The sequence below is a fragment of the Delphinapterus leucas genome, chromosome 1 (assembly GCF_059928025.1).
Source record: "Delphinapterus leucas isolate spDelLeu-1000000601 "Yukka" chromosome 1, BTC_Dleu_Yukka2, whole genome shotgun sequence".
NCBI classification, from domain to species: Eukaryota; Metazoa; Chordata; class Mammalia; order Artiodactyla; family Monodontidae; genus Delphinapterus; species Delphinapterus leucas.
In genome coordinates this window covers 7,075,028-7,096,311 of record NC_143129.1, presented here as the reverse complement: position 1 = coordinate 7,096,311, position 21,284 = coordinate 7,075,028, and the positions used below count along the sequence as shown (strand labels likewise).

Genomic DNA, 21,284 nt, shown 5'->3' with positions numbered 1-21,284 from the left:
TCGATTGTCTCAGCAGCGAGGAGCTAATGAAGGTTTGAGGACATGCTGGGTCGGCCTTCTGATGATACTCAGTGTGTACTGGAAGGAGGGGAAACTCTGTTGACAGTGGGGGGGATGGAAGCCTTTCACAGGGCTTCAGCCGAGAGGTCGTTAGGCTCTGAACCGGAGCAAAAGCAGGAGAAACGTAAAGGAAGAAAAGATGGACAAGCCGGCAGTATGAGGCTGTCCAAGAAGTTCACTCAGGTTTTTCCGTAAGATGCTACGGAAAATCCTGAACGATCTTTTGTTTTGTTTTGTTTTGTTTGTTTTGTTTTTTGTGGGGTTTTTTTTGCGGTACGCGGGCCTCTCACTGCTGTGGCCTCTCCCGTTGCGGAGCACAGGCTCCGGACGCGCAGGCTCAGCGGCCATGGCTCACGGGCCCAGCCGCTCCGCGGCATGTGGGATCTTCCCGGACCGGGGCACGAACCCGTGTCCCCTGCATCGGCAGGCGGACTCTCAACCACTGCGCCACCAGAGAAGCCCTGGGATTTTGTTTTAATCATAAAGCCACAAGGACAAAGACTAGAGGGAGAGACAGGAGCTGCATCCGGGGAAGCTGGAATCAGAATGGCAGGTGTGAACTGCTTTATCAGCTCGAAGGCAAGTCCTAAGCCCACAGTGGGGACAACTGTGCAGCACCTCTGTTTGTATCCCAGGACCCTTAAAAAGCTTGCTGACTTGGTGACATCAAGTACCTTTAGAGGGGGAAGAGGTGAAACTAAAAACAGGAGGACTGGTTGGAAATTTATGTAAGAAACCCTCAGACTCTCAGATCCCCTCCTCCTAGGAAGGCTACGGCCGTTCCCCTAGTCGACAGAAGGCTGGAAACTCTGGAGAGAATAGAACAGGGGTCTCTGCACTCGTGGGCTCCTGGCACAGTGAAGGCTTAGATTTTGAGCCAGTATTGAGTGAAACTTCGCATATTGAATGTTGAGACCCCCAGGACCTTCCCCAGCTCAGCTCTCAGAACACAGGTCTCATTCCCTCCAGGCAGGAGGGTGGGAGATTGATCTCTAGGAAATCTGAGCAGCCCCAGAGAAGAAACTTACATGAATCAGTCCCATTGCATCTCCCTATACTGACGCCATCGCTGACAAGTCCTACCCGTGCACACAGAGCTTCCAAAGAATTTATGATGAGGGTCCCAGTCTTACAGATGAGCAAACAGCCAAGGGTCGTCAGAGATGCGAGAAGGTGGGTAACATAGAAGTCTCCCAGTACAAACAGAAAAAAGCAACTTGGAGCTAGAAACGAGGCAAAGAGATTGTAAACCTGCCCCTCCGAATGAATGAGTGAATGAATGTCTCTGAGAGTTAAAAGAAGAGGTTGTGTCCTTGAGAGAAAGACCGATGTGGTGTTTTCAAAGGTACCCTTGGAAATGAAAAATGGTAGCAGAAATGGAGGCAATGGAAGATAAAATTGAGGCCACTGCCCAAAAAATAGAGTCATTAATGATACTTTATAACACCCGGGAAGATGCTAAACGTTTCCAGAAAGGAAACAAAGAAACAGGTCACATTCTAGGGACATGGAATCAGAATGGCAACAGTAGAGGCTAGGCAATGGAGCAATGCTTTTGCATTCTGAAAGGATTCAATGCCTGGCCAAAATCTCCCACGTAAAATAGCATAATGACATTTTATAAGGTGTCAGATCTTATAAAGTTTGCTTCCCAAGCACCCTTCTCCAGGAGCCTACTGGAAGAGGTAGTTCACTAAAACAAGAATGTAAACCAACACAGAGGAGGCCTGAGGTTCCAACTTAAGAGCCTCCAGAGGGTGGGGTGTGGTCCCCGATGCAGAGGGCAGACAGCTGCGGACAGGGGGCCGCATGGGGGTGCTCTGAAGGAAGCACAAAAACCATTACCCGTGGTTACCCTAGAAGTCAAAGTGGGAGGGCAGAAAAGGGGCGTTTTTCCTTTTTCCCTTTATATTTTTACATAATGTTTGAGTCTTGACTAGAGCCTATATTACTTGTGTAATTTTTCTTTTAAGAAAGAAAATATGCTCCCTCCAATGGACATGCTTAACCCTTCAGTCATGACGACAGAGTTTTCCTTCTCTTCAGGACCTGCAAAGGAATTTCTCTAGGTCAGGGGTCCCCAACCCCTGGGGCCAAGGACCGGTATTGTTAGGAAGCCGGCCGCACAGCAGGAGGTGAGCGAGCCAAAGCTTCACCTGCCGCTCCCCATGACTCCCCATGGCTCGCATTACTTCCTGAGCCATGCCCCCGCCCTGCCCCCAGTCCGTGGAAAAATTGAAGGAAACCTTCAAATCCTGTAGTCAACCTTGCCCAGTAATTAGGCTGGAACTTTCTTACTACAGGAGAAAGTCTGTGATTTGGGAGGGGAGGTCTTTGGGGCCAGGAGGAACTGAGTCTCTGAGAAGATAAACACCCCTCTCTCCGTCAATGCAGAGCAAAGGAAGGGTTTCTTCGGGGTTGGTGGACTGCAAAGTCCTCTTGTCCATAGGCGTTTTCTCTGCCCCAAGGCCTCGATTACCCGTAATTAATCTCTGCGCAAGGACAGGCTTCTTGTGTATTTGACCCGCTGGCAATTGTTTGTCAGAGATCTTGTCTTGACCCAGGAGAGCTGATAGGATGATAGGATCGTAAAACCAGAACTGATCTTTCCTGCTCAGTATGTGTTCTCTACAGTATGGGGTTGGGGGGAGGTGTTATTTTAGCCCAGGACAAATGTGAGATTTAATATATGTCACAAGTTGGGGGAGAAGAGGTGGATTGTCATTTAATAATGGCCATATTTCACAGTAATAACGTCTAGCTCAGTCTGTAGTGTGGTCTAATCCCCATGCTTTCTTTGCCCTTTCTCAATGTATTTGGATTAATCCCTGCAGAGCAACAAGCCAAACGTCCAAACCACCCACTTTCCTATTCCCAGCAAATAAATCAGACGGAGGCCAGCTGAAATCTGGGCCAAGCACTTAGATGACTTGTGTGTCTGATTTTTGTTCCATGATACGAAACTCAAAATAAATCTAAAGGGAGACGTTTCCCAGATACCAGCTAATTCACGGAAAACATCTTAAGCCACTTCAGCACACACGTGAAGCTGACGAGCAAACTCACTGTGGACGCGGATGGGAGGGTTTAGAGATAATTCCCACGGAATTACTAACGTCTTACTAAAGTCCCGTGTTCAGTTTGAGGCTCTAAAACTGAACACGGAATTTCTGAAGAACTTTTTAGTGTCCAGAAGGAAGAGATAGATATGGGGAAAGGCTTGGGCAATGGGACCTTTGAAAAGCAGTTGTAGGGGATGGAAGTTGAGCTTTGAAAATAACGTGTGAACAAAAAGAAACTTGTGATAGCAAAAGCACGGGTGGTCCAAGAGGAGATGAACGGTGGAGGAGAAGGCATTTCGTTCAGATGTTAAGAATAAACGTTCTGACTGTGAAACTTGTCAAACAGAAAAATCAATAGCCAAGCGACTGTGGGAGAGTGACCGAGGCTGTGTCAGGCTCTCTGAATATACGGACCAGGGTTCTCGATATAAAGACGTACAGACAGATGTTTAAACGACAGTCTCTCCCAGGCACCACAAGTCTGATATTCCGAGCAATTGGCAGAGAAATGAAACCATTCAGCACACGTTTGGCCCCTCTGCTTGGCCACGGCACCTGAAGTGGGTTCACTTACCAGAAGAGTGGTACACGCTCTTAAGCAACGGGACCCGGTCCCAGGATGGGGTGAACCCGATAAAGAGGGGGGCAGTGAGAAGTGGCAGGTCTAAGCGGCTCTAGAAAAGATCAGTCTTTTTCCGGCCCTGGTTATCAGGTGTGGAAAAATTCAGAAAAGGGAGGGGAAATACCTAGAGAACACACCTAGAAATAAAGATACAGTAATTCTAAGAATGGAGGCTATTTATAGGGACGGGAAATGGGTTTGTGTGATTAGGTCCATCCAAGAATTACCTCGTCTCTATAATACACCTTTCTGTTAAGGAGATATAACGTCTTCCTTGACCAGATAAAGCTAGTCCCTTCTTTTTCTTTTAATTTAAATTTAATATTTATTATATGTTGGAGTATAGTGGATTTACAGTGTTGTTTCTTGTTTTAGCTGTAAGGCAACTTGATTCAGTGTATGTCTAACACGTATATCTTTTCTTTTTCCTATTCTTTTCCCACATAGGCTATTACAGGGTGTTGAGTAGAGCTCCCTGTGTAGTCCCTTCCTTTTATGAAAGGACATCACCAAGTTACGAGGAAGTTTAAATCACTCTTTGCGTTGCTGGCAAACCCAGGACTAACCCCCACGCTTTTCCCCTTCTGGCCGGTCTGTATGCTGGAGTACAGCCATCCTGCTCTCATTATGGGAACTTTATTTCTCGCCGTGGCTTCTGTCTTGACTGCTAACCTTTCTCTCCTGTCTCGCAGCTGGGATGAGAGCAGCTCCATCAGCAGCGGGCTCAGTGATGCCTCTGACAACCTCAGCTCGGAAGAGTTCAACGCCAGCTCCTCACTCAACTCCCTGCCCACCACGCCGACGGCATCTCGCAGGAACTCGACTATAGTGGTACGTGCGAGTACGGATGCCTAGGCCGCCTTCTGCAAGAGAACCACGGGGCAGACCGGGCCGTGCCTGTGCGCACGGTGGCACGTCGCTCACCTGCTCCGTGGGATTGGTTCCCACGTGCCCTTGGCCAAGTCCTTCTTGAGCTGGTGGAAAGAAATCCCTAGCTGCCGGGCAGTCACCTAAGGCGTGAGCTGCTGTCCTGGCGGGCGGGCCTCTATCGAGCGCCCACACCAGTTCGGAGGGATGCCCGTAAGTGCTGTCCCACCTGGAGAGGAAGAGAAGCCCGGGATCTGTGTGCTGTCCTCCGGCAGCCTGGAGGTGCGGGCGGAAGGCTGGTTCACTGTCTGCTCTGGAAGAGTCGGGCCACCCGGCAGCCAAAGTCCCTCTCTCCACCCAGTTCCCCCTTCCCCACCTGAGCGTCCACTCTGCCTTCTCTCGTCTCCAGCTGCGCACGGACTCCGAGAAGCGCTCGCTGGCAGAGAGCGCGCTGAACTGGTTCAGTGAGTCGGAGGAAAAGGCCCCCAGAAAACTGGAGTACGACAGCGGCAGCCTGAAGATGGAGCCTGGGGCGGCCAAGTGGCGGCGGGAGCGGCCCGAGAGCTGCGACGACCCATCCAAGGTTGGGGAACTGAAGAAGCCCGTCACCCTGGGGCACCCCGGGTCCCTGAAGAAGGGCAAGACCCCGCCGGTGGCCGTCACCTCCCCCATCACTCACACGGCCCAGAGCGCCCTCAAGGTCGCAGGTGAGCCGAGTGACGAGGGACCGGGGGGCCCAGGGCCAAGTCCTGCTTCCCTGGCTTCCTCACAGCCGTTAATCCTTGGGAGACGGCCAGCCCGCACGCTGCTTCCACGTGCTGCCCACCCTAGCCTCCAGGCCATCCCGAGTCAGGGAAGACGGGCAGTACGATGTCCGTCGTGCAGATGTGGGCATACAAATGCCACGTGCTTAAAGCCTAGGCCCAGGTGTAGAGGAGGGGGGAGCCTGGCCTGACCTGCCTCACACCGTCCAGTGGTTCCGTCTCCTCTCCTGGGACACGCGGGTGATGCACTTGTCTTCCTGGGGGCTTGGTTGCCATCCCAGGGAGGTCCTGGCACACTGTCAGAATCATGCCGCTCCCAGAGTGGCTCCGTGGTGACCCGCGGCCTCCGTCAGGCCCCCTCTAGTCCCTAACCACCGGCAGACACAGCTGAGTCCCGTCCCTTTGCTTCCCCCACCTTCCCTCCCTGGACCAGTGTTAGACGTCATTCCTTCTTGATCATCTTTGTGATCGCCTCTGCCGTTTCAACCAAAATGGGACACCCTACCCTGGGGGCGGAAAACAACAATCCCTCTGGCGAGAAGGGTCCTCAGCCTGCGGGGCTCCCGCTCGCCCGCCCGCGGCGCCCCTCCTCCTGCGGCCAGAGACGGTGGTCTCAGCGCTGACCCCTGCCCGCCCTCCGCAGGCAAACCCGAGGGCAAGGCCACCGACAAGGGCAAGCTGGCGGTGAAGAGCGCCGGCCTGCAGCGCTCCTCCTCGGACGCCGGCCGCGACCGCCTGGGTGACGCCAAGAAGCCTCCCTCGGGCATCGCGCGCCCATCCACGTCGGGGTCCTTCGGCTACAAGAAGCCCCCTCCCGCCACAGGCACGGCCACCGTCGTGCAGGCCGGGGGCTCGGCCACGCTCAGCAAGGCCCAGAAGACCTCGGGCATCCCCGTCAAGCCGGCGAACGGACGCAAGACCAGCCTGGACGTGCCCAACGGCGCAGAGCCCGGCTTCCTGGCTCCGGGCGCCCGTTCCAACATCCAGTACCGCAGCCTGCCCCGACCGGCCAAGTCCAGCTCCATGAGCGTGACCAGCGGGCGGGCCGGCCCCCGGCCCGTGAGCAGCAGCATCGACCCCAGCCTCCTCAGCACCAGGCAGGGCAGCCTGACGCCCTCCAGGCTGAAGGAGCCCTCCAAGGGGGCTGGCGGGCGGGCCACCCCAGCCCCCGTCAACCAGACGGACCGGGAGAAGGAGAAGGCCAAGGCCAAGGCCGTGGCCCTGGACCCAGACAGCGTGTCCCTGAAGAGCATGGGCTCCCCGGAGAGCACGCCCAAGGGCCAAGCGAGCCACCCCCCGGCCCCCAAGTTGGCAGAGCTGCCGCCAACCCCCCTCAGGTACCCAGGCTGGACGCTTCCTCCTGTCTGCCCTCCCAGCATCCTCCCAGGGTCCTGGCGCTCCTTAGACGGGGGGGACGGTTCCCTGCTGCCCCTGGGCCTCCCCCCTGTTCCCCGGGTGCCGGGTGCCTCTTCCGTCTTTCGGAGCTGTTCTCGGTGCCCCCCGATGTGCTCTGAGCCTCTCCGAGCTCTTGCCTGGGTGGTTTTGCTGTTTTATTTTCTCACACACACACGTCCATTTGTGCGTAAACCCACCCTTGTCTCCCTTGTGCATGTGCTGCCCCCTCGTTAGGACTGGATGGTGCCCAGGTCAGATTTCCTCCCCCGTATTTTCCAATGGCATTGAGAGAAGCCCCCTGTGCTTTGCAAAGAGCCCAAAAGTGAGGAAACAGGACCAGGATTTGGCTGAGATCCCACCTGCCTGTTGTTTCTCTAACTGCGTGATCCTGAATGTCCTGTTTTATCGTCACTTCTCTCAGGGCCACGGCTAAGAGCTTTGTCAAGCCACCCTCCCTAGCCAATCTGGACAAGGTCAACTCCAACAGCCTGGATCTCCCTGCGTCCGCTGACGCCCATGCGCCGAAGGTCCCAGATCTGCACACTCCGGGCCCAGCCGCCGGGGGTCCCCTCCCTTCTTGCTTCAGCCCCAGCCCAGCCCCCATCCTCAACATCAACTCCGCCAGCTTCTCCCAGGGCCTGGAGCTCATGAGCAGTTTCGGCGTCCCCAAAGAGACCCGCATGTACCCCAAGCTCTCGGGCCTGCACAGGAGCATGGAGTCCCTCCAGATGCCCATGAGCCTGCCTGGCGCCTTCCCCAGCAGCGCCCCTGTCCCCGCGGCCCCCGCGCCCCCCGCCGCCCCCGCAGAGGAGGACGCTGAAGAGCTGACCTGGAGCGGAAGCCCCAGGACTGGGCAGCTGGACAGGTGGGTGGGCGGGGCCGAGCCCGCTGAGCCCGCCCCTGCCTCCGGGCCTGCTTGACCGATGCTCTGTCAACATTTGTGTGCACATTACGTAACCTCCTCTGCTTCTCAGCAACCCTTACGGAACAGGATTTCGTTTCTGTGTTTAAATTCTGATTCTCGCCTGCTACGTGAGGAACCAGTACACAGACGTTCGGTGGCTTCCCCGAGCCCTCGTGCCTGGTTTAACCTGCCATCCGAAGCTTCTGCTTCCTAACCATTGGCCCCAGATCGCCCCCATTATGTCACATCCTGGTTTTCATCTACCGCAGTATGATCTTTAAAAAGCGAATCAGAGGGAATTCCCTGGCGGCCCAGTGGCTAGGACTCCACGCTTTCACTGCCCAGGGCTCGGGTTCAATCCCTGGTTGGCGGGGAGGGCGGGGGGGGGGGAGTGGGAAGCTAATCAGAGAAAAACATCAAACATCTCAGATAAATTTCTCGAATTGTGAGCCCAGAGGCGGCTGTGGCTGACCTTCCCTTTGTTTATGGAGACGGGGGACGCACAGCCGGATGCCCTGGGTGCCGGTGTCCCAAACTCTAGTTCCTAAGATGGACGCACATGCTTCTCTTTGTTTCCTCCACAGTAATCAGTGGGATCGGAATACTCTTCCCAAGAAGGGGCTCAGGTAATAACCCTTGCATGTGTTTTTCTTTCCTATACCTGGGGCTCCTGGTCTGTATGAAGAAACGTAACTCGCCCCGTCCCAGGCTCCAGTCACGCATGCGGTGCCCCTTTCGGCCGGTCACGTGTACCTGGTTCCCATACATCCTCCCGGGCGCCCACTCAGGCTCACTGTTGTGTGTGCGTCACCTTGTAGCTGGGGCTCTGGTGACAGAGGAGAGACAGGCTTGCACATGGGACTCATGCACTTCCCTGCTCCAGCCTGTGCTGTCTGCCCCAGTCCTGCCAGAACACCCCCCCCCCCAAACCTGAGGGAGAGCGGGCCACCTCTGGTAACTCAGGTGGGCAGTAGGTCCTGCAGTCCGGTGATTCCTGCTGCTGGGAGGTTCGAACGCCGAGCTCTGTCCCGGGCCTCCGTCATCTCGGCCTAGCTCGGGCAGCCCCGCAGGGGCGTCCCCAGCCCTTCCGCCCCTCCTGAGGTCCGGGAGGATGCTGCTTCCCTCCGCACCCCCCGTAGTCAGCCCCGACGGCTCCCACCTCCTCGTCCTGCTTTTGGAGCTCACCTCTGAGGTCAGGTGGTAGAAGCCCAGACCGAGCTGTCGGCTGCCGCCCGCAGGTACCAGCTGCAGCCCCAGGAGGAGGCCAAGGAGTGGCGACACTCCCACAGCATCGGGGGGCCGCCCGAGTCCGACGACCAGCCAGAGCTGCCGTCGCCCCCTGCGCTGTCCATGTCCCTGAGCGCCAAGGGCCAGCTCACCACCATAGGTCAGTGTCCGCAGTCACCGCCGTGCCGGGGGGCAGGCAGGGCAGCGGGGCCTTGGGTTTCACCCCATACTTGGTTCGTGCCGTGGCGGCCGGCTCACGGGTCTCAGTTCATGCATCCATCGTGAGACGCACGGCCGAGTGCGCCAGACCCTGACCTGAGACGTGGCCCCTGGGCCCAGGCTGTGGGGTCCTTGCAGCATCAGAGAGTCTGCCTGTTGGCGTGGAAGAGCCGTAAGGGAGGCCCAGAGCAAAACCCGGTGCAGCCAGAAGGGAGCCGCCGCACCCAGCGCCCGATACAGCGTTGGGCAGCTGGGGAGGCAGGGGGTGAGCGGTCGAGTGCAGCGGTGGGTCTGCCCCAGAGCCGGGACCGTCCGATCCTAGAGCCAGGGCTGAGGGAGACGCGTGCTGGCCTCTCCTTTCTTGGTGTCTGAGGAGAAGGGGAAGCTTGTGAGGAGGAGGCGACTCTGCTTCAGAGACTGGAGGGGCGAAGGCCGGGGCTCACGGCCCTGCTTCCTGGGGCGCCGAGTGCCGGGGGCCCTTGAGGACAGTGCCCGGGCTGGCCTGTTGCTTCCTTCCTGCGTCTCCAAATCCACTGCCTCTTTCAGCGGAGCGAAGGAAGGCAGTAAGCAAAACCTGCAGACCTGTGACACGCCTGTGGGACGACTGGGGAATCTGAGGAAACTAGGAGTCGGGGTCATCTTGCTAGAGAAGGGCGCGATGCTGAAGGGAAGGTCATCTGGTCCCTGAGAGCCATTAAAACGAGGGCGGGGCCAGCTTGCTGTCCGTCTCCATGGAGACCACACAGGGGGATGAGGGGCCGGGCCAAGCCACGATCGTCACCTCACACACGCCGAAGGGCCCCGGGAGAGGTGGGGTTATCTTCTTCTCGGGTCTTCCCGGAGACTGGACGTCCACGGAGTGTCCAAGGAGCACCCCCCCCCTTCCCAAGCATGCACGCCGAGAGGCAGGGGCCGAGGGGGCGGGGCTGCGGGCCAGCAGGGCTGCACAGCCTCCTGGACACGCTCACCGGCGCTGGCCTTCCAGCCAGGGTCATGCTGGGCACCGGCCGTGTTTCTGGGGAGTGCCGCTCCCCTCCGTGGTGCCCGGCCGTGCGCCCCACAGCCTGAGCCCTGCCTCTCGCTGGTTCTCTTCGTCACTCGGATCTGAGCCTTGCTCTGAACTCTCAGGCCTCCCCGGCAGCCAGTTGTGTTAGAGAAACACGACACCCCGTTTTCATCGGCACATCCAAGTAATGCGAAGGTTTCAGAAAAGCTGCCAGGCCCCCAGCCTGACCTTCGAAAGCAACCTCTCCGGGCAGACAGGCCCGAGGGAAGGGCGTTCAAACAGGCCTCGCTCTTCGCCCCTGGCTCAGACGCAGGGTCCTCCTCGTAGGGCTTTGCTCTCCCAGGCACGGCCGCCTGCACACCCGCCGCCCGCCGGCCTCCTCTCTGCCCCTCCATCCGCCTCTGCTCCTGGCGCCCCGCCCCCGGGACCCAAAGCTGATGCCCCTGCCTCTTCTCCCGCCCTCCCCTCCCTCTCCTGTCCCCCCCTCTGTCCTTCCAGTGAGTCCCACTGCGGCCACCACGCCAAGAATCACCCGCTCCAACAGCATCCCCACCCACGAGGCGGCCTTCGCGCTGTACAGCGGCTCCCAAATGGGGAGCACCCTGTCCCTGGCCGAGAGACCCAAGGGGATGATCCGGTCAGGATCCTTCCGAGACCCCACGGACGACGGTGAGACTTCATGCCAGCGCGGTTCACGCTCATCCCAGCTCTGCTGGGTCCCCTCGCGCACCGCTGCCGCCACTGCGCACATGTCTGCCTCACGGAACATCCAGTTGGGCCATTTCAGCTCTCTCTTCCCATCCCTTTGAAGGGTCTGGGGGCCCAGAAACCTTGGGTGGCACCGTCTAGCCCTGGGGCTTTGGGATGGAGCCTCTCCTGGGGCGGGGGAGGGGAGGCAGCGTGGAAGGCTTATTTAGACGACGCCCTCGGAGCACGCCGCCACCGTCCTCCCATCCCCCCAGTCATCAGAGGACAGGACCGCTTACGGGGACGCAGAGGTAGCTCTTAAAGCCTTACGAGAATTAGGCATCTCATTCCTCTTTCGAGAACGTTCCGAAGACCAGCTTCAAGGGCCGCCCTCGGGGCGTGGTGGTCAGAGCTGGAGCCCGGCTTTCTGGGGGTGAGACTTGGTGACGTCAGGACGCTCATCCCGGGGGCTTTCCTTGCCGACCTGCTCCAGTTCTCTCAGTAGGGCTGTCGTTCATGAAGAATCAGAACGAGTGTCTTGCACTTGGAGACCTTTTTCATCTGAACGGTCCCCACTGCGAAGAGGGGGCACAGGCAGAATCGCGATTCGTTCTGAGCAGCTCTGATGAGAACTGCCTTTTCCTCAGCAGCGACAGTGCTTTCCTGATGGGGGAGGCGGTGACCCGTGCCCGGGAGCATCTTCTCTCCCGGACCCCTGCGCCCTCGGAGGGGCAGGCCAAGCACAGGGCCCTCGGCCCAGCTGTCCGAGAGCACGGGCCGGAGGGGGCAGGCCAGCTCTGCCCGGAACTCGAGTCCTCGGCGGGGCAGACAGCCGCGTCCTCTGTTCTGTTCTCCCTCTCTGCTCCAGGATCAGAACCCGAACCCCTGCCTTAGCACTCCTCCCGGGAACCCTCCCCGGGTTCCCCGGCCGAGCGCTCTGCTAACCCTTTGCGTTCTGCTTCTCTTGCAGTTCACGGCTCAGTGCTGTCCTTGGCCTCCAGTGCCTCTTCCACCTACTCCTCAGTAAGAGCCTCGCTTCTCCACCCCCCCGCACCAAATTGCACCCTGGACCCTCCTGGGGGCGGGGCGGGGCGAGGTGGGGGCCCCTGGAGCTTAGGGCACGAAGTGGGCGCTTCTAGACCTCGGTGGTCCTTCCGGCCTCACCGCCAATCCCTGAGCGACCCTGGCGCCTTTTGTGCCTCCTTTGAAAAACGGAGAATCCCCTGGTCGTGGAGGCGTTCTGTGCCCGGGAGGGTGGGCCGCGCTCAGGGACCCCAGAACCCTCACTGTGTGCAGAATCTGCCGCGTGTTCCTCGTGGGCCCTGGGCCCGCGTCTGCCCGTGAGGCGTAAGCTGGTCCTCAGGTTCGTTCTGCCCCTAATGCTTTACTCCTTCAAGTTGGTGGCGACAGGGTTAGTCCTCAGATCAGCAGTTTCATTTCCTAGCCTTCTTGGCAATGGCAGAGGTGGCTGTGGCCTCTGCTCCAGAGGTGTGCCTTATTGAACCGTGGTCTGGGGTCTGAGCCCACCCCGTGAAGAGCCAGGCCCGGCCACAGGGCTTCAGCCTCTTGGTGCTTCTGCATCTCGCTTCCTTGAGTTCTGCGCACTGCCTTTGCCTCCGTAGTAACGGCCTTCTCTCTCTCTTTCTCTCTCTCTCTTTCTCTCTCTCTCTCTCTCCCCACCCCACTTCTGTGCTCCTTCACCAGGCTGAGGAGAGGATGCAGTCTGAGGTAGGGTCCCCAGCCTTTGCCCCGGCCTCCTAACACCCCTGCACCCCACTTCCTTGCGAGCCTTACACCTCTTCTGCCACCGTAAGTGCATCTCCGTCTCCTTCACAGCAAATCCGGAAGCTTCGCAGGGCACTGGAGTCATCCCAGGAGAAAGTAGCCACCTTGACGTCGCAGCTCTCTGCCAACGTGAGTGCCGGGGAGGGGACAGCCGGGCAGCTGTCTGGGCCCAAACTAGATGAGTTCAGCCCCAGGAGAACTGTCTCATAAGGTGTCCCGTGGGCTTTGATTCCAGGCAGTGGAGGATCTGGGGACCGGCCTCCTCCTCCGAGTCGGGATCTCTCTAAGGAGCCATTTGCACCCCCACCCCAATTCATAGGTACGGACGAGCGCCCGTCCGACGGCCTGTGAAGCCCCTAGAGAAAGAGAAAAGGGTTTATATCAGTGGTTCTGCGTGGAGGTGGGAACAGCCTTGCCACTGGCCATGGACAGAAATAGTCACGGATCAGAATTATAGATCCCTGGGAACCCTCTGACTCTGCCCGTGACTTTGTTCACCCCGTCGCTGGGCAGGCACACAGCTGGGTAGTGGGACCCCACCTGGGAACAGCAACGCTCTTAGGAGGCCAGCCCGGGCTCTGGCTCCTCGGCCACAGCTGCCTTGTCTTCTGGGGCCCCTGAGCTTAGCTGGGGAGCCCGCATCCTTGTCGCCGCCCTCAGCCTGCCCAGAGTACATCCGCTTAGAATGCGTTTCTTGTGGCCTCGGTTTTTCCACCCTGTGAGATGGGGAGAAACGAAGCTGCCCCCCAAACTAGGCCGCAGAAGCCTCTCCCCAGCGACCGAGCTGCAAACAGAGAACATAAGAGCCATTTTCCCCCAAAGCTGTAAACAACAGCTGAGCCGGATCTGCGGAGCTTTCCAAGTGTTTGCACAAAGTAACCATGTCTGCAATTTCCGCAGTCCTTGCTGGTTTTTTTCTCTTCCCTTCCTCTCTGGGGAGCCCAGCTGTCAGGCCTGGATCTCACTGGAATCAGGTAGAAGACCCGGCACCACGGTTTTGCGTGTTTCCAGTACATTCGGGCAGCGGTGTCCTCACCACACTGGTTGTTCTCTCTGTTCTTTTTATTCTTCCAAACTCTCAGTCGGTCTGTTGTATTCTTACTGGCTTGCACGAAGCTCGTATCAAGCCTTTTCCCCACAACTGGGGACCCGTAAGAATCGTAATAGAAACAAGACCCATCTCTTCTGTCCCTGGCGCCTCACCCAAGGCCATCCCGTCCGGCAGAGCCCGGGAGATTCATGTCTGGGAGACGGCAGCGGGGGAGGGGTGTCAGAGAGCAGGAGATTGTCTGACTCATTTACACCCTGTCAGTGTCGTGCTGTCCAGTCTGGACCAGAGCCAAGAGAATGAATTTAGAAGGTGACTCTCTTAGAACAGGAAGTTCCCTTTGGCTGAGAGAGGAGAAACTGAACGCTTAGACACGACGGTCCTGAATTTTGGAGACAGGCTTTCGCTGAGGGTCAGAGTCCTGGATTCTGGAAGGCTCTCTGCTGTTCTCAGGGTCCCCCGATTCCAGACCTTGTGTCCTGTTCACCGGGACTCGCCAGCTGCCCACGCTGGGCACAGCCTGGATGCCTTCCCCCTGCCACATGCTAGCCTTTCTCCAGACCCCCGCTTGAGCCCCGAGGGCATACAGGCTCCCTCGTGGGGCTGGGGGTGAGGGAGGCTCAGAGGAGGGACAGGATGCGGGGCGGCAGCCCCCCCAGAGGAGAGGGAGCCCCAGACGGGAAGAGGCTGGCATGGAAAAGCCCCGAGGAGCCGGGGTCTCGGGGCCCCTCACGAGGAGGCACGTGCTCATAGACGGGCAGGGATGTAGGGACCAAATAAGAGGTGACCCAAGGCCAGGAAGGCAGGAGCTCCCAGTCCAGCAGGTGGAGGTAACCCCATCGTGGCACAGACCTGCCAAGGAGCCCGGCCTGGACCAGAGAGGCCTCCAGCCTGTGTCAGGGACAGGGGGCGAACACTAGGGTCGACCCCCAGGGAGGCAGAACCACTGGCCGACAGGAATCAGGGGTTACCGGCCCCCAGAGCTCTGTGTGGAGTGCGCCCCTCCCTCGAAGGGCCACAGTTTACTCCCCCAGAACCGCGGCTGTTAACTGGCCCAGGGCGAGCGCCCCCCTCTCTGGTCCCAGCCTCAGCACGCCCCCCTTCCCTGCAGGCCTTCCTGCTGGCAGAGCTGGAGTTCCTGCCCCCCCCTCCTGCTGCCCCCCCACCAGGTCCTTGGGGGCCCCTCGCGGAGCCGGCCCGACACCTAGTGGCCAGACTGTGGAATTGCCGCGAGGTGGCCCAAGCTACCGCTCCAGCCCCAGGATCAGGGAAAGGGCGGCCAGAACCGAAGAATGGAGGCCCCCGGGGCGCGGGGCTGGGAAGCTGTCCCAAACCCGTTCTCTGGGAGTGATGGGGCCCTTGGGGAGGAGTTCCACCAGGATAAAGCGACGGCCCCCGAGGGGACGCCCCCTGGAAGCAGGGGACAGTCCCACCTCGGCAAACAGTAGGTGTCGCATCTCTAGACGCCTCCAAAGACCTGCCCCACCCTGATGCTGTCTGTGCCGCTTTATCATTCAAGGCGCTGGGTCCCCCAGGAATGTTTTTCGGGCCAGAAAGGGAAGCAAGGTGTAAGAGCCCCTACGCGGTTGGTCCGCTGTGAGACCCGCAGTCAGCTTAGCCACCTCCCACAGACGTCCCCTCCCTTCCCCAAACCCAGGCACCTGGGGAACCCCCGTACGTGTTTGTTTCAGGCCAACCTGGTGGCGGCCTTTGAGCAGAGCCTGGTGAGCATGACGTGCCGTCTGCGGCACCTGGCGGAGACAGCCGAGGAGAAGGTGAGAGCGCGGGTCGGGGGGCGGACAGGTCAGGCTGGCGCCCCCCCTCCTGCCGCCCTGGCTCCTCCACCTGCCTCAATTCCCTGCCCTCCGCATCAGGTCTGGAGAGTCCCGAGCCCAGCCCCTGGCCGGGCACAGAGCAGGTGTCCCCCAGCCACACCCATAACACCACTTCGTTTCTCTCTCAGGACACTGAGCTGCTGGACTTACGGGAAACCATAGACTTTCTGAAGAAGAAGAACTCTGAGGCGCAGGCCGTCATTCAGGGGGCCCTCAATGCCTCAGAAGCCACACCCAAAGGTAGGCCTTCCGGCCACAGGGCTGGGCTGGAAAGAGGCTTACTGCAGGATTTCTCTCCACGTCAGGTTTCTAGAAGGTGGGGGCCCTCGGACGGTCAGCGAGGAGCAGCGGGGCATGACCCCACCGCCCCAGAGGGTGAGGGAGAGGAGAGGGTCCTCACCTCCGACCTCAAATGACTGTCGAAGACAGTCGCTAACATAGCACTTTCCTCTTACAAACGCGAGGTACTCCTGCTGTATAGCCCAGCGGTCACGCTCCTTGGTATCTGCCCAAGGGAGCTGAAATGTTATGTCCCCACAGACACCTAAACATGGATGTTTACAGCAGCTTTATTCACAGTCAGCAAAACTTGGAAGCAACCCCGATGTCCTGCGGTAGGCGAAAGGATGAATAAACTGCCATAGCCAGACCACGCAATGTCACTCAGCATTATAAAGAAATGAGTTAATCAAACTACGAGAAGATGCTGACCGTGTTAAGGGTGCACTGCTGAGTGAAAGAGCCAGTCGGAAAAGGCTGCGTGTTGTGTGATTCCGACTGTATGACATTCCGGGAGAGGCGAGACTCTGGGGACAGTGACAGGGTCGTGGCTTTCGGGGCTGGGGGCGGAGAACGGCGGTGGGCAGGCAGAGGATTTGCAGGGCGGTGACAGCAGCACTCTGTAGCATACGGTGATGGGGGATACGTGTCCTTCTCTGTTTGTCCAGACCCACAGTATGTACCACCAAGAGCGAAGCGCAGTGTAGACTCTGGGCTCCGGGGGACGGTGACGTGTCAGTGCAGGTCCATCGATTGTAACAAATGTAGCTTCTGGTGGGGATGGTTGATAGTGGGGGGGCCGTGCACGTAGAGGGGCAGGGGGTCGTGGGGCATCTCTGTACCTTCCGCTCAAATTTGCCATGAACCTAAAAGTGCCCTAGAAAGTAGTCTAAAACACTAGCACTTTCCACTTTGACATAAACGTGTGCGTGCGCAGACGTGTGTATAACCCCATTTGATCCTCACTTCGGTTCTCCGAGGGGAATGAACCGACTCTTCAAATGAGACCGAGATCACATGGGTTTCGTGGGGCTCAAGTGACAGGTTAGCCTGGGATTTAACAGCGAGTCAAGCTCTGCTAGAGAAAGTCAGGATTAGGGGTGATCTGGGCGGGGGGCTGGGGGTGGATGAAGGTGGTCACAAGGTGCAGCCTTCCGGTAGGAGATAAATAAGTACTAAGAATGCCAGGTGCCACGTGATAATACAGTTAACACAGACAGCTGCACGAAGGCGGTTGAGAGTAAGTCCTAAGAGTTTTCTCATCACAAGGAAAACACCTTGTCCAGGGCTCCAGCCTCAGCTTTTTCTTCTGACTGTGCACACTCTCCCTAGTGTTCACTCCTATCCGGTAGCTTCTGTAATCTCTTTTTCTTTTAAATTGAGATATAATTCACACCTTTTTAACACGTGCAATTCAGTGGGTTTTAGCATATTCATAAGGTTGTATTTACAACCATCACCACTATCTAAATCCAGAACATTTTGATCACCCCACAAAGAAACCCTGAACCCCTTAGCCGTCACTCCCTCTTCCCAGCCCCGGCATCCACTAATCCATTTTCTGTCTCCATGCGTTTGCCTGTTCTGGACATTTCATGTAAATAGAATCATGCAGTATGTGGTGTTTTGGGGCTGGCTTCTTTCATTTAGTTTAATGTTTTCAAGCTCCGTCCATGTTGTACCATGTGTCAGGACTTCCTTTTTGTGGCTGAATAATACTCGATTGTGTGGGTGGACCACACGTTGTTTATCCATCATCAGTTGGTGGACACTGGGTTGTTTTCACTTTTTGCCTGTTACGAATAACACGACGATGAACATTCATGCACAAGTTTTTGTGTGAACGTATGTTTTCAGTTCTCTTAGTGTATAACCAGCAGTGGAACTGCTGGGTCATGTGGTAGCTCTGTTGACTTTTTGAGTAACTGCCATACTTTGTCAAAACAGCTGCACCCTTGTCCTTCTTCCCAGCAACTTGAGGGTTTCAGTTTCTCCACATGCTTGCCGACATCTGCTGTTGTCTCTTTTTGTTATAGCCATCCTAGTGGAGGTGAAGTGGTATCTCGTTATGATTTGCGTTATAATTTCCTCAGTGGCTGAGGATATAATGGGCATTCTTTTCACGTGCTTATTGGCCATTTGTGTCCCTGTATGGAGAAATGTCTATTTAAATCCTTGGCCTATTCTTCAATCAGGGTTTCTTTTTACTGTTGCGTTTTAAGAGTTTTTAATATATTCTGAATGCTAGCCCCTTATCAGATATATGATTTGCAAATGTTTTCTCCAATTCTGTGAGTTGTCTTTACTTTCTTACACTGTCCCTTTGTAACCGAAAGTGGGGTCCGGCTACTCGCCGCTCAAAAGCCAATAAAGAGGCCAGGTTGGTGGAAAGGAAAGTTTACTTTACTTTGGATGCCGGCAGTCCGGTGGGGAGGACGGACACCTGTCCAAAGGCCGACTCCCCCCACTGACAATCAGTGGGTGAGAGCTTTTGAAGACAGAGGGAGGGGGCAACACGTAGAAACAGCACAGTCAGCTCTGACGGCCGTCTTGAAATTGGTCATCGGTGGTCTGACCAGCGTCATCTCGATTCTTTTAGGTACAGTTAGGCTTCAGTTCCAGGGTCTGTTTGTTCCCATTTCCTTGATGCCACTTCTCGGAATTGTGGCAGCTTAGATCATGGCTACAGCCTGGTCATCGTGTAGTTAACTTCTTCCACCTGGTCGGGGTTTCAGTGTCTATAAGCCAGCTCACAGGGTACGGCTCCAAATATTATCTGTAGCCCTCAAGGAGGAACTAAAGGTCCTTTACCATGCTTAATGACTAACCTATTATTATTATTTGGTCTCCTTTGACTGTTTTCCTTTGTTTCTGCATTTTCTCACTTCTCTGATTAAACTTATTCTTTGGCTAAAGTTTTTCCACAGACAAAAGGCAGGCTGAGAACATGGGGGTGGCAAGGACCACAGGGTCCTGCTCCGTTTCACCTTGAAGAACCAAAGCTTTCCATTTTGATGAAGTGTAATTGATCTGTTTTTTGTTTGTTTGTTCTTGTTTTTGTTTTTGTTTTTGTTTTGCGGTACGCGGGCCTCTCACTGTTGTGGCCTCTCCCACTGCGGAGCACAGGCTCGGGACGTGCAGGCTCAGCGACCATGGCTCACGGGCCCAGCCGCTCTGCGGCATGCGGGATCCTCCCGGACCGGGCCACGAACCCGTGTCCCCTGCATCGGCAGGCGGGCTCCCAATGACTGCACCACCAGGGAAGCCCTGATCTGTTTTTTTCTTCGATTTGTGTGTGTGTTTGTGTGCTTTAGGTGTTGTATCTAAAAAACTGTTGCCTGATCCAAGGTCATGAAGATTTATTCCCACGTTAACTTCTAAAAGTTTTATGTGGTTTTAGCTGTTTCATTTAGATCTTTGGTCCATTTTGAGTTACTTTTCCTATATGGTGTGAGGTAGGGGTCCGACTTCGTTCTTTTATAAGTGGCTGTCCTGTTGTCCCAGCACCATTTGTTGAGACTATTTCCCCATTCACTTATCTTGGCAGTCTTGCAGGAAATCAGTCAACCAGAAATACATGGGTTTATTTCTGGATTCTCAGTTTTATGCCATTAATTCATTCGTATGTCTATCCTTAGCAGGTACCACCCTGCCTTGATTACTATAGCTTTGTAGTAGGTTTTGAAATCAGAAGTGTGGGTCCTCCAAATTTGATCTTGTTCAAGATGGTTCTGGCTACTCTGTGCCCTTTGTTTCCCCATGTGAATCTTAGGGTCACTTTGTCAATCCCTGCAAATTATCCGGCTGGGATTTTGGTGTAGAGATTGTATGGGCTCAGCACGTGAATTTGGAAAGTATTGTCGTCTTCCCAGTGCTGTCTTCCATGACCATGGTATGCCTTTCCAGTTACTTAGAGATACTTTAATTTCTTTCAGTAGTGTCCTGCAGCCTTCAGTATATGCCTTGCATTTCTTTTGCTGAATTTAATTATCGATCCTATGGTAAATAGAATTGTTTTCTTAATTTCATTTTCAGATTAGTCATCACTAGTATAGAGAAATACAATTGATTTTCTCGTATGTTTATCTTGAATCCTGCAAACTTGCTGAGTTCATTTATTAACTCAATGGGTTTTACAACTTCTTCATCTGTATGTCCCTTTCCTTAATCTGCGTCACGCTCCTGTATCCCATACCTCTATTTCCAACTGCTTAATGCTCTCCCTTCTGCGCTTTTGCCCACTTCAGGTGTAAACACCTGCCTGGTCACTGAACCCACCGATAGGAGCGTCATCCTTTACGTCTCCCTGTTCACCCTGTGTGGTCAGTTAGCTTCTACACATAACTTACACATAGATCTGTATGTCTGTCCTCCGCTGCCTTGTCCCTCCCCTGGCTTAGGCTGTCACTCTTCTTCTGGGTTAGCATAGTAATTTCCTAACTAGTCTTGTGTTGCTACAGTCCTCCTGTCACTCTGCCCCCAGAGTGATCCAGCCACATCAGTTCACATCAGAAATCATTGAAATTTGAATTTGCTTAGATGTAATACTGGTGCTGTGAGATAATGCCCTTATTCTTAGAAGTGTTCAGCGGTACAGTGCCACGTCTGCAACTTGCTTTCAAATTGTTCAGGAAAATGCGTGTGTGGGTGTGTGTGTGTGTGTGCCCATGTCTGTATGCAGACAGAGTGTGCACTGGCGCAAATATAACAAAACATCACAGTTGTTATACGGTGGGGAGGGCCTGTGGGTGTCCTCCCTCGTGCTGTGCTTTAAGTGTTTCTGTGAGTTTGAAACGTTTCAGAAAAGCAAGTTAAAGGGAAAGAGAACACATGCAAACCCTGCAGCAGGAGCACCGCCCCACTCCTGGTCTAGGATGCGCTTTCTCTCTGGCCGCATCCACATCTCCCATCACTTCTCCTGCGGGCTCTGCCCCAGCTTCCACCACAGGAACAGCGAGCCTTTGTTGAGCACCTCCAGTATGCCAGGCACCGTTCCGAGCATTGAACTTACGTTAACTCGTTTATTGCAGGTAACAACCCTATAAAATATATTTTACAGTTGAGAATAAGATCAGAGAAGACAAGTAACTGGCTCAAACACAGCTCCTAAGCGATGGGTCTGGGACATCGAGCTATTTCTGGTTTCCCGAGTACACCTGATTCTTCAGCTATATTTGTGTTGGATGGATAAGTGAATCCTGTCCTTTGCTTTCATGTTTCCCTCATTCTTCTCGACCCAGTTCAGCTTGGCCGTCAAAGAACTAATGCTCAAAGCAATGATGCCTACTTTACTTTGCTTGTAAATAGGTAATGAACATGGCACAAAAATTTTAATGCACAAAAGATTTCTTAACTTTTTGAAGATTGTTTGAGTTAAAGCACGTCCTTTGCTCTTAAGAGTACCATATAGCGTATTTGAAAAATCTAATTGACAGGCTCACAGCTCATTGGACCCCCAAGTGATTGATGATAGATACTTGTTTTGCTGCCTTTCATTTTGTTGTTAAGTAACTAATGAATTAAA

At 55.5% G+C, this 21,284-nt stretch overlaps 1 protein-coding gene across 4 annotated transcripts in view; it reads left to right on the top strand.

Annotated features, from left to right (window-relative positions):
- Positions 1-21,284, top strand: part of NAV1 (neuron navigator 1) — a 212,162-nt gene that overhangs the window by 173,131 nt on the left and 17,747 nt on the right. For 3 of the 4 annotated variants that reach the window (XM_089903958.1, XM_022561983.3, XM_089904045.1), the window contains 12 exons: positions 4,437-4,575; positions 5,021-5,318; positions 6,019-6,712; positions 7,192-7,635; positions 8,259-8,300; positions 8,913-9,061; positions 10,625-10,795; positions 11,784-11,836; positions 12,518-12,541; positions 12,650-12,727; positions 15,338-15,421; positions 15,610-15,721. In XM_089903958.1, coding sequence (XP_089760084.1) covers positions 4,437-4,575; positions 5,021-5,318; positions 6,019-6,712; positions 7,192-7,635; positions 8,259-8,300; positions 8,913-9,061; positions 10,625-10,795; positions 11,784-11,836; positions 12,518-12,541; positions 12,650-12,727; positions 15,338-15,421; positions 15,610-15,721 — 2,288 coding nt within the window. The remainder of the gene's footprint in view (positions 1-4,436; positions 4,576-5,020; positions 5,319-6,018; positions 6,713-7,191; positions 7,636-8,258; positions 8,301-8,912; positions 9,062-10,624; positions 10,796-11,783; positions 11,837-12,517; positions 12,542-12,649; positions 12,728-15,337; positions 15,422-15,609; positions 15,722-21,284) is intronic. The other variant, XM_089904002.1, reaches the window with a different exon arrangement.